This window comes from Nyctibius grandis, chromosome 10 (genome assembly GCF_013368605.1).
Source record: "Nyctibius grandis isolate bNycGra1 chromosome 10, bNycGra1.pri, whole genome shotgun sequence".
In the NCBI taxonomy this organism is placed as follows: Eukaryota; Metazoa; Chordata; class Aves; order Nyctibiiformes; family Nyctibiidae; genus Nyctibius; species Nyctibius grandis.
Window position 1 is genome coordinate 9,394,144 of NC_090667.1, and position 11,824 is coordinate 9,405,967.

Sequence of the window (11,824 nt, forward strand, 5' to 3'; positions counted from 1 at the left end):
GGCCACCGTCCCCCCGGAGCACCCTCCGGGTCTCCCCAGGCATCACAGGGGGGATTTCAAGGATGTTCAGGGAAGGGACAAGAGCCCGGGGCAGAAGCTTCCTGAGGTCCAGCAGAAGTGGGGAGCCCGGAGTCTGATCAAGGGCTTTTGTTTGGCAGCTCATTTTAACTTGCCATTATGTTCTCCAAAGAAGAAATTCATCATTTGCAAGCTAAGGAAGGCAGAGTTAATGTAAAATTTTAAAACCCTCGAAGAGTTGAGAGCCCTCTAAAAATTTAATGAAGGCATCCGAACTGCCGGGTATCTGCAGAGACAGCCAGGAGCCCTCTGCCAGCAGCGGACACGGTGTCCCTGATCTGGGAGAGGAGCAAAGACCCTGACGGGCTGCCACCTCCTGCAGCCCATCATCCTCCACACACCCTGCTGGGCTCCCACCTGCGGGGAGATGGTGCGTCTTGGCAGCAGGTTGCTCTCGTCCTCGGAGATGGGGGTGCAGGGGGGGGTGCATAGACCCACCTTGGGCCCCCCAGGGCAGCAGGCAGGGGTGTGCTCTGTCCATCACCCATCAAGTGATGCTCCTTTGTCCACCCCGTCCAGTCGTGGGGCCCCACCACGGTGCTCATCCTCTTGCTGTTGGTGTCTCCTGCAGGCCCCGCTCTCCCTGCGATGCCCAGCCGCTCCCGTGAGGTCCTCATCCCCCTGCGTTAGGTGCCGAAGCCCGCGGACGCCCAGTGCTGCACGCACCAAGGTAGGCAGCGCCGCCCCAGCCACGGTGCAGCCATGGGATGGATGGACTGGGGGGATACAGAGGTGACACTTGGGGCTGCATTGGCGGAGCCAGTCGGACCCCCCAGCATGGGGGGTTCATCATGGGCATCCTGGCGAGACCCCAGTGCAGGGCAAGAGGCATCCGGACCAGCTCAGGACCAGGCTGATACCATGGGAGGGGGGAGCAGCTCGGGCTCCAGGGCGGATGCTGAGCATGGTCCTGCCTGGGGACCGTGGCAGGTGACGGTGACTGTGGAGCGGGCACAGGGCCAGGGGTTTTTTTTCTTTCTTTTTTTTTTCCCCATTGCCTTTGAAAGCCCCCAGATGGGAAAGGTACACGCCAAACCCCACTGCAAGCAGCCAAGAATGAATTTTCTGGCCGGAGCTCCAGCAGCTCTTGGAGCGGCGCCGTGCCCATCCGGCGTCACACCGCAGTGGAAACCCCGAGCGCAGGCAGGCTGGGGGGGGGTCTCAGCCAGGGTGGGCAGTGAGACCCCACCCATCCCAGCTGCCCCCCTCTGCGGGGGTCTCACCCCTCCCAGCGCCCCGAGCCAGGGCAGCGCAGGCTCATCCCGCTCCCACCAAGCTGCACCTTGGCTGGAGCCCAGACACCCAGATGTCCCCCCCCACGCCGCCACGGAGGCCCCCACCATGCAGCCATCTGCTGCCGTCGGAGGACAGGGTGTCCCCGGTGTTGTGGCCCGTGGCAGGCTCTGTTGCCCAGGGCACAGGGCACCTCAGCTCCCAAACCTCCCCTTCTCATGGGATGCGACGGGCCTCTCTCCCCCTGGAAGGCAGATGCTCTCCCAGAGCTGGGCTGGGAGTTCGGGTAGAGCAGGACCAGTGGTGACAGCATCCCCGCTCCCCTCTTCCTCGGCAGTGCAGGGGAGGGTTAAAGCACCCCAGGTTCTCCACCCTCGTCTCGGGAGCCCCAAAGAGCTTGCAGGATCTTTGCAAAACCAACACCCGTATCGGCACGAGGCTGAAGCCCAGGGGAGCAGCGCCTGGGGTCTCATTTTTGAGAGCACTTTGGCTGGAGGGGGGACGGATGGGGACTGCTGCTGCTCTGCTGTGATCTGGATTCCCAGTCTTGAGGTAATTGTGCCCTTGTCCTTAATGCCTTTCCCCCGCCGGTGAAATGAGGGTGGGTATAACGCCCTCCGAGGCTTTCTGCGGGGAGCGGGTGCCCAAATCCCATCGTGACACAGAGCCAGGAGGGGACCCTCAGGCATCTACTCCCCACACAGTGCCGACCACCTCCATCATCGGTGCCTGCACAGGCCCTGCATGTCCCTGCCAGGGTGGCAGGGATGGAAATCGGTCTGTGCGTGGGCTGGGTCCTTCCCGAAAGGTGATGGCTGGGGCGATGCGGAGGGACGGGGAGGCACTGCGGGGGCTCGGGGGGCTTTTGTCTGCTCCCCGAGCGGTGCCCGGTGTGCTGCGCCCAGCTCCGCTCTGCACCGGCCCCTGCAGAGCGGTGCGGGTGTGCGCCTGCCATAAATATTGATGGGGTGGACTCAGCGCAAGTGTGCCTTTATGTACGGCGACTGGGCTGTAACTGCTGTGAGTACCTGCTGTGTGGGCAGGAGAGCGCAGGGTAGGTGATAGCACCGAGGCTGAATGCACGGCGGCTTTCTTACGGGGAGGTGGGATCCATCCTGCATGGGGTGGGGAGGTGGAAAGCGGCCGGGTTAGTAACCCCAGGGGTCACAAACCTGTTTGGGGAATCAGCCAGACCCGCAGCAAGCCTGAATCTTCCAGCTGAGACTGCAGCGAGCCACCGCGGCTCCCCCAGCCCGCTCCCCGCACAGCTACGCCAGGATAAACAGCGAGGGGCTGCAGTGCCTCTGCTTAATAATGCACGGCACAGAGGCACCGGCCGCATGCTGGGAACCGGGAGCCGTGGGGACGAGGAGGTGGCAGGGTCCATCCTGGCGTCCCCCTGCGCTCACGGGGCAGCAGGCAGCTGCGGCGTGGTGGCGTGCCATGGCCCTGGCAGAGCTGTAGGGACATGGACACCCCAGGGCTCTGGGTGTCCCTGAGACTGGGGCTGGGTGAGCAGAGCTCCCCGTCGCTGGGCACAGAGCAGCGGCAGCAAAGCCAAGGCGCTCGGTTGCGCAGTGGCTGATATCCCAGCCAAGCTGGACGTTTCTTAGCTGCAGCCTGGAGCTGGGTCCCTGTCCCCTCGGTGCTCTTGCTGGGAGATTCAGCCCCCCTGTTACTCTCTCACACAGATGTAGGCGTAGATGGTCCTTTTGGGGAGCTCTGCGGGGCTGAGCAGCACTGGGAGCACTCCTCCCTCTCCGGCATCCTCCTGGGACACCACCATGCTGGGAACAGCTGGAAACCATGAGCTCGACTCCTCCTCGCCCCATCCCTCCTGCAGCCACGGCCACCCCAGCTCGCGTGCCAGCTGCCGTGCCTGGGACGAGCCGGCGCTTGCTGGGGCCCTGCAGGCACCAGTTCACAACCAGCTCCTGCAAACGGCACCCCCGGGGGACATGGGCGTCCCTCATGGTGCTCAGTGCCGTGGTCCGGCCCTGCCAACCATCTGCTGCAGCAGCTCCCCACCACCCGCTCCCCGGTCCACGCTGCGCCCCACGGCACGGAGCCAGGCAGGGGTGGGCTGGGGGTGCCCAGCGCAGCCCCCCACCCCACAGGCAGGAGCCCCGTGGGAGGAGGCAGACGGGTCTGCGGGAGCAATGCCGATGGGGCCGTGGGAGGGATGCAGAGGGGTCTGCGATACTGGTGCGGGAGAGCAGGGAAAGCCGCAGCATCAGCCCGGAGCCCCTCTGGCTGCAGGCGTGCCCAGGCAGAGCAGGGTACGGGGAGGGCAGCGGGCAGGAGCCTCCCCCATCCAGCCAGCAAAGCCCAGACCAGGGAGACCCTCGGGCATGGGGCCAGCAGAAGTCACCCTGGGAGGGTGGCTCCATGGGTGGATGTGGCCTGTTTTCTCTGTCCCTCTCCGGTGAGCTCAGGGGGCCCTGCCAGCCCCGGCCCCCCTGTCACCATTGTGCTACTCCCATGGTCAAGCAGAGCATCGTCGTGGTAGCTGGGGTCAGCCACGGCACAAGCCCACCTCCCTCCCTGCCAGCCCCGGGGCTTGTGGCATGCTCCCACACTGGCCCCGCAGTGAGACCCACGTTCACACCTCGTGCCTGGTATGGGGGGATGATGGGGAAGGGGGGACTGTGACTTGCTGCAGGGGCAGAGCGGTGGCCCTGGTGTCCCCAAGGGCTGGATGTGGCGGGCTCTGAGCCCTGCATGCTCGCCCTGAGCACGGCATAACAGAGTGACCCCGGATCCCCCTCGCCTTGCGCGGTATCCCCGGCGGGAGGGACAGCAGGGATGGCAGGGGTTGTCCCTGTGCTCTGTGCGCCCTTGCTGTGCTCAGCTGCTGCGCTGGATGGTCCGGCCCCAGCCTGACGCTACAGCACGCTGGTGCCTGTCCCTGTCCCCATCCCTGCACGGTGCCAGCCCCAAGGGGCCGGGGCTGCTCTTCGGAGGCTGCAGCTGCTGCGTGTTTTGTGCTGCCTCTTCCCCTTCTCCCGGCTGCTGTTTTTGTTTTGTTTAAGAGGCCGGGTTACGAATTTTAAACAGGCTCCTGAAAAACCCAATTACCTCCAGAAGACAACCTGATAAAAGCTGCCTAAGTGGCACTGTGGAAATCGCCTTGTGCAGCAGCTGAGGGGAAACCAACGTAACAAAGCCTTTGGAAATGGAGTTAACCACGTCTAATCCCTCGGCGCGATGAGAAGGACCAATAATTATTTTCTGCAGAGATTGGGGGGGGATAAGTAAAGTAACTGTCCTGTGCTAATGGGTGGCAGCAGGCCAGGCTGGCGGTGCCGCAGGGTTGAGCGCAGGTCCTCAGGCACCAGGAGCTTTGCAAGGGCCCACAGAGGCTGTGACCTTGCGGGGTCCCTGCGGGGCCTGGGGACGATGCCGGCGGCGGGGCGGGCAGGTGCTGCTCGGGGTGTCTCTGGTGGCGGATGCAGTGGGCGATGCGGCAGCGGCAGCCAGCCCCATGCCCTTTCCCCAGGCACCGGCGGGGAGCGGGGTGAGGCGCTGCCAGGCCCTGGCACCCGCGCCAGCTCCGTCCCTGCCACGCTGCCCCCGCGAGCCGGCACGGAGGCGACTTGCAGGACTTGGCAGCACTCAGAGCTTCCTCCTCCATCTGGCCACGGCGCTGCCCCCCCCCGTCCCTCCCATCCCTCCAGTCCCTTCCCTTCCTGCCTCCCCCGGCAGCTCCAGGCAGCCACCCGGCAGGTGACACTGCCCAGGACAATGCCAGGGGACAGCTGTGCCTAAGGAGCGCCCGTGCCAGGCGCAGGCAATGTCCCAGCACTGGGAGCATCATCCAAACGCCTGCCAGAGCCAGCTCAGCTCTGGGACTGCAGAGTGCCCTGGCCCCACCCCCATCCCGCGGTGTCTGCAAGGATGTGCGGGGCACAAGGACAGGGACGATGCCCAGGGCTGGTGAGGAGCCCCTGGCTGCCCTTCCCGCGGGAGCCCGGCTGGCGGGACAGAGCTGGGTGCCTGCCAGCCCGCCGGCTGCGGTTGTGCTGCCGGCACCGGTGGCTGGGTCGCCGGGGCAGTTGGCCACAGCTCACGTAAGCCTTGTGCTTCCTGTGGCAGCAGGGACAGGGGCTGCTTCACCCGCCCCCCTCAGACACCCCACATCCCACATGGGGTCCCTCGCTTGGGGCCAGCACTCCAGGCCACCGAGGCCCAAGGACAGCAAGGCCAGCTTAGTGCTGGGCACTGGCACAAGGGACAGCCCTGACGACTTGGCCACAGCTCATACTGGGAGCAGTCCCCAGGCACGCTGGGAGCTACTGGGGGAGGATGCGCTTAAATGAGCTGAGGCGTCTCCAAAGACTGAAAGACTCAAGGACCCATCCCAGGAACAAAAGGAGGCGTTTGTCAGGCGCTGAGAGACGGGGCTCGTTAATTCCTCCTGGCTGTCACACTTATCTGTAATGAATTTGTGCTCTGCTGTATTATTTTTAATACAATAGGAGCGGTGCCACCCGCCCACCGCCCGGCTGCTGGGAGCGCTGACGTCAGCGCCCGGAGCAGGGCTGCAGCAGGATGGACGGATGGACAGACGGACGGACAGGCCAAGCGCAGGCCTATCCCGCTGCCCACGTGCCCGTCCCACCACGTCCCGGCAGGCAGAGCAGGGCTGGGCGCGAGGGCAGGAGGTGTTTTTTCCGTGGAGGTGGAAAAAGAAGTTGTTGGTTGATGCCGCGGCAGAAGGAGGCTGCGGGCTTGAGGCTGGCAGAGACGGGGTGTACGGGGGGTATTTTGGGGAGTGGTGAGAGGGGGTGAACAAGAGGGACACATCCTCGATGTGTTGTCCGTGTGCTGAGACCCGTCTGTGGCAGTGGCCGTGCGTCGGGGCAGGAGCCGGCAGCAGGTGCACTCACACGGGTCTGCCGGGGCTGTGTCCCTGTAGAGGTGCTGGGCTGGCACAGGCATGGAGCAGCTCTGGCCCCCGCAGCTGTGGGATGGCTCCCCACTGCTGCCCCGCGTCCCGCATCGCCCCCATCCTCCCCACAGCAGCCCCAGCAGCGCCCAGCGGCACCAGCAGCATCTCTGCAGTCTGCACCACGGGGCTCGTGGGAGCAGCTGCAGCCCGTCCCAGCTGCCCGCAGCCTCCCACGTGCATCCCCCCAAAACGACCCCACACCCAGACTCTCTCCAGCACTTTTCCCAGCCGTAGCCACGAGCATCCCGCAGGGCTGCTCCTCCAGAGCCTCACCATTAAACACCAGCTATCCCCAAAGCCCAGCTCAGAGCACCACTAATCTGATTTGCAAAGGGCTCGTCTTGTTTCTAATAACCCAGGGCTGGATTAATTAGGAGGCGCCGGCTGCCCCTCTGCGGGGTGGCAGGGCTGGCGGCGGGGTGGGCGCCTGTCCCCAGCACCTCTCTGTGCACTGGGATGAGGGTGGGAGCCCTGTCCCACAGCTGGGGGGCAGGAGGGGCTGAAGGAGCCCGTCTCCCTTTGGGCAGGCGCAGGGGGGCCAGGCAGGGTGGTGCCCCCCATTTCCTTCCCAGGGACCCCCCACTGAAGGGGGTCCTGAGCTCTGTGGGCATCATGGACTCAATGCCACTGCACAGCCCCTCCCAGCGTCCCCTGCCTGAGCACCTGCCCTGGGACCCCCCTTTGTGGGGACAGCACCAAAAATCCAAAGCTGGGGCCTCCGAGCTGGCTGTTGGTGGGGGGGGCAAGATGATTTATCAGGGACTTTAATTAATTAAACTGCCGCAGCCGCCCTGCACCGCTGCGGAGGAGGACAGGGGGGTGCCGCGGGTCGGGGTGCCGGGTGAGTGGGCAGGGGGGCACGGGACTGGGGAGGGGGCAGCTCCTCGGTGGCTCCGGCTGATTTGATGCCTCGTTTCGCCCGTTAATTGCCGCGGAGGTGACTCATTAACCCCGCGCAGGACGCGCTCCCCTCCAGCCCTGCGCTGCGGGAGCGCGGGGGGGGGGTCCGGGGGGCTCCGTCCGCATCCTGGGCAGCGGTGCGGGGCTCCCCGGGGGCCCCCCCCGGGCACCGGGACGTTTCCTCGGGGGTCGTGCGGCGTTTCCCGAGGGAAGGGGGTCCCGCATCCCCCCCGCGGTGGGCCGGGCTGCGCGGCGGCGGCGGGGCGGGGGGTGTCGCCCAGGGCGGGCCCACGCGTGCCGCCGGGGGCGGGCGGGGGCCGGGCCGCGGCGGGGCGGGGCGGGAGGGCGGAGCGGCGGCAGCGGCGAGCGGCGGCGGAGCCGGTGAGTGCCGCGCCGGTGCTGAAGGGACAGCGCCGCCGCTGCGGCACCGGGCGGCCCCGGGCGGCGGGCGGGGCCCCGCGCCGCATCCACCGGGGGGGCGGAGGGGGGGCCCGGCGGCACCGCGTCCCCTGCGCGACCCCCACACCGCGGCTCCCGGCTCCCCGTATCCCTGCGCCCCCCCCTCTCCCCGCGTCCCCGGTGTCCCCTGTGCCCCCGGTGCGTGTCCCCCGTCCCCGGTCCCCCTCGCGTCCTCCGTGTGCCTGTTAGCCCCCCCCCCCCCCCCCCCCGCGGTGCGTCCCCCGGGCTCCGCACCCCCGCGCGGCACCGGTGTCCCCCGCATGCCGGGTGTCCCCTACGTCCCGTGTCCCCGCTGTCCCCCGCCCTCCCGGCGCCCCCCCGTGTCCCCTGCGTCGCTGCAGCCCGTGTGGCCCCGGTGTCCCGGCGCCTGCCGGTGTCCCCCCCGTCTGCTGTGTCCCCTCGCTTCGCCCGTGTCCCTGCACCCCCCAGTGTCCCCCCACGTCCCCGGTGTCCCCTGAGCCCACCCTGCGGCCCCAGTGCTCAGCACAGCAGCGTCTGGAGGAGCCCCCCCCCCGGTGCCGCGGGGTGCCCCAACAAACTTCCCCGGGTCCCGGTTCGTGGAGCCCCCCCCGCAGCCCAGCGGGGTCCCGGGGAGCCGGGGTGGGGGGACCCGCGAGGCTGCGGCACCCACAGGGCACACACACACACACACGCTGCAAACCGCACACCCGGGCTGTGAGCACTGCCTGCAGCCCCCCCCCACACAGGGCACACGGGGGGGACGGGCACACACCCCCCCACACACACCACCCCCCCCCCCAATCCTGCAACCCCCCACTCGCACACACACACACACAGAGCACGCAAACAGCCTACAACACCCCCACGCGTACACACGCGCGGCACAGCCTGCAAACCCACGGACCCGAACACACAGCCCCCCCCCCACTAACCCAGTGTGCAAACACATACACGCAGCACATACACACACAGCACACACAAACACAGCCCGCAAACCTCTGCACACACACCCCCCGCCCTTGCACGCCCTTGCACACACATCCACGGAGCTTGCGGACCCCCAAACTCAGTGCACACACGCACTCAAAGCTTGCAAACAGGCTGCAAACCCGCACGCCGTGTGGGCACACGCAGCCTGCAGCCACCCCAGACTTAACACACACGCGTGTGCACACATACCTCTCCCACACAAACAGCCTGCAGCCACCCACACACACCCCTCTTGACCAAACACAGCCTGCAAACACAGCTCACACGGTGCACACACACGCTCCGTCCCGCACGCCCAGGGCCCCTGCACACTGTCACCCATCCCCAGCACCCCGCGGGGATCACGGGCTGCTGCCCACAACCCTGCAGCCCCCAAACACTGTCACAACCTGCCAACAGCCTCTTCGCTAGCCCTCTGCAGAGCACATGCACTGCGATAAGACACGCGCGCACACACACACACACACACACACACACAGCACGCCGTGTCCGGCTGCACCACGCTGGCATTCCCCAGGCAGGGACTGTCATCCGCCCCCCCCTCCCCAAAAGCAGGGGCACGCGGTTGGTGTGGTGGGTCCCCATTCCACCAGCCCCCAGGCAGCACCCCAGGGCTCCCAGGCTCCTGCTGCCCCACTGAGGGCAGTGCTGGGGTAGAAAGTCCCTCTGGGTCCCTTCACAGGTCCCCAAGGCCAGCGGGGATGCGGGGAGGGGGCCAAGGGGAGTAGGCGCTGACAGCAGGCAGATCTGCCCACCCTCTGCCTGCAGGCACCAAAAGTCCCTCTGCCCATCCTGGAAGGCATTTGGGGCTGGAGACGCAGAGGGTGAGAACTGCAGCTCCAGGGACCATCCTGTTCCTCATGCCTGGGCGGTTGGGACCCTGGGGATGGCATCCCCAACCATGTCCCTCTCTGCCCACGCAGGTGGCCCTGGTCGGTGAGCCCGGACAGCAGTGGATGAGCGCTGGGCACTGGCCTAGCCGCACACACACACCGGCACCATGGACTTCGTCATGAAGCAAGCGCTGGGCGGTGAGTGGGTGCTGTGCCCTCTCAGGGTCCTCCCTCCAGGAGCGATGCCGGCCCGGCACCCTGGGGAGTGTGGTGGGAGGGACATGGTGGGGGGACGGAGCTGTGGGGAGAGCCACGGGCAGCGGGGAGCTGCTGCCGGAGCCCTCCAGGGCTCCCACTCCCAGCACCAGCAGCGCCTGACTGGGAAATCCCGGCTCTCCCGCCGCTAAGTGGGATTCCCCAGCGGGTCCCCTGGGTGCCAGCGCCGAAGGAGCTGCCGGCATCTCCTCCGGCTGACGCCGAACTAGGGCAGCACAGCAGCCTGCGGCGCTCCCCATCCCCGCAGCCTCCGGAGCCCATCTGCAGCCGGCTCTGGGTGCGGGTGGCCCTGAGGATGTCCCAGGTCATCCTTGCTGGGGGGATCTGTGCCCTCCCTGCCTCTGCAGGGGCTTTGGCAGCCAGCGCCAGGCTGCAGCACCCTTGGGGACTGGCCGATGGTCTTGTACTGTGCAGGGGCCACCAAGGACATGGGGAAGATGCTGGGGGGCGAGGAGGAGAAGGACCCCGACGCGCAGAAGAAGGAGGAGGAGAGGCAGGAGGCCCTGCGCCAGCAGGAGGAGGAGCGGAAAGCCAAGCATGCCCGCATGGAAGCGGAGCGGGAGAAAGTCCGGCAGCAGATCCGTGACAAGGTGGGCACGCGCCTCCCTTGCGCTCACCCCTGCCCACGGCACCCAGGGAGGGGCTGGGACAGGGACCCGGCCTGGGCAGGGAGGAGGGTGGCCTGAGGCAGTGGTGATGAGCACGGGGCACAGCGCGGGCAGCACCCGCTGCCTGCCCTGCTGAGGGCCTGTGTCCTCGCAGTACGGGCTGAAGAAGAAGGAGGAGAAGGAGGCGGAGGAGAAAGCTGCACTGGAGCAGCCGTGTGAGGGCAGCCTGACGCGCCCCAAGAAGGCAATCCCAGCGGGCTGCGGGGACGAGGAGGAGGAGGAGGAGGAGAGCATCCTGGACACCGTCCTCAAGTACCTGCCCGGCCCGCTGCAGGATATGTTCAAGAAGTAACAGCACCGCCAACCCTGCCATGGGGTGCTGGGGCATGGGCGCCCTCTCCCCTCCACCCCCTCCATCAGTTCCTTTGGCCCCGGGGGGGGGGCCCTGCACCCCCTCCCCACGCCTTCCTGCCCTTTCCCCTGACCAGACCAAAAACCCGCCCCGTCCCGTCCAGGCAGGGCCCCCCCACCACGCCGTGCCAAAGGGGAGCGGCCCTGGCCGGACAGGGCGAACCGGGACCAAATGCACTGATGTAACCTCGCGGCAGGCGGGGGGCACCCCAGGCCCTACCGGCCCCCCCGGGGTGGCTCCCCGTGCCCCCTGCCCTGCCCCTCCTGCCCTCCCAGGGGACCCCGGCAGGCCTCCGCTCGCCTGCCCTCGTCCCCAGCACTGCCATCCCCCTGCCCCGTCCCGCCCTGGGCCAAGCCCGAAGCACAAAGCCAGGCGCCCTGCCCGCAGCTCCCCCATCCCCGGGCACGGGGGTCCCCCGGGGCTGCCCGGTGTGCCCCAGCATCGGGGAGTTGGAGGGGACCCCCCCCCCTCCCCGCATCTCTGGCCCCATAGTTAAAGCCATATCAGTTAGACTGCAATACTTCAGCACCGGGAGGAGCGGGCGCCGCGCTCCGCCCACCGTGTACAAAGGCGCGTGCGGGGCAGGGACCCCCCCTGCCTCGTCCCCCCCGCCCCGTCCCCGTCCTCACCGCTCGCTCGTCCGTGTCTCAGACCCGCTGGCCCCCGTTCCCGCATTAGTGTCTCTGTGCCAGGGTGCGCCCCGTCGCTCCGTGTGTCCTCGTGTCCGCTGCTCACGCTCCCGCCTCCGAGTCCCCGCTGTCCCCGGGGCCACCCGCAGCGCGGAGCCGAGAGCCCCTCGCCGCGCTGCCGGGGCCCCCGCTCTGCCCCCTGCAATAAAGCCAGCGCGGGGCCAAGTGCTGCCAGGCCAGTCCCGGGCTGGGAGCGCCTGGCTGTCCCCCACCCGACATGGGACACACGGGTCCCCCGGGCCTGGGAAGGGATCCCTGGGCAAGCGCCCCGGGCACGTCCCAGGAGCCGCTGCTTGCACCCCAACGGGGGGATGTGGGGGCACGCTCTCACCCCGGCCCGTCCCTTGCCACACCGTGCTCCCCCCTCCCCGTGCTTCCTCCGCCACAGCCCCCCAGCTGCTCACCAGGGCCCTCCCCGGGAGGCGGCGGGTGGC

General features: G+C 67.7%; 1 protein-coding gene across 1 annotated transcript; it reads left to right on the plus strand.

Moving 5' to 3' along the window:
* The first annotated feature begins 671 nt into the window (after positions 1-671).
* On the plus strand, positions 672-11,609 carry CPLX2 (complexin 2). Its single transcript, XM_068409423.1, has 4 exons — positions 672-748; positions 9,496-9,603; positions 10,096-10,271; positions 10,444-11,609. The coding sequence occupies exons 2-4, from the start codon at positions 9,573-9,575 to the stop codon at positions 10,639-10,641; spliced, it is 405 nt and encodes a 134-aa protein (XP_068265524.1). The 5' UTR covers positions 672-748; positions 9,496-9,572; the 3' UTR covers positions 10,642-11,609.
* The last annotated feature ends 215 nt before the right edge of the window (positions 11,610-11,824 follow it).

Excerpts from the sequence above, each read along its gene's own strand:
- CPLX2 (XM_068409423.1), top strand. The coding sequence starts at position 9,573 with ATGGACTTCGTCATGAAGCAAGCGCTGGGCG. Across the intron at positions 9,604-10,095 it reads CATGAAGCAAGCGCTGGGCG|GGGCCACCAAGGACATGGGG; the intron begins GTGAGTGGGTGC and ends TGTACTGTGCAG. Across the intron at positions 10,272-10,443 it reads GGCAGCAGATCCGTGACAAG|TACGGGCTGAAGAAGAAGGA; the intron begins GTGGGCACGCGC and ends GTGTCCTCGCAG.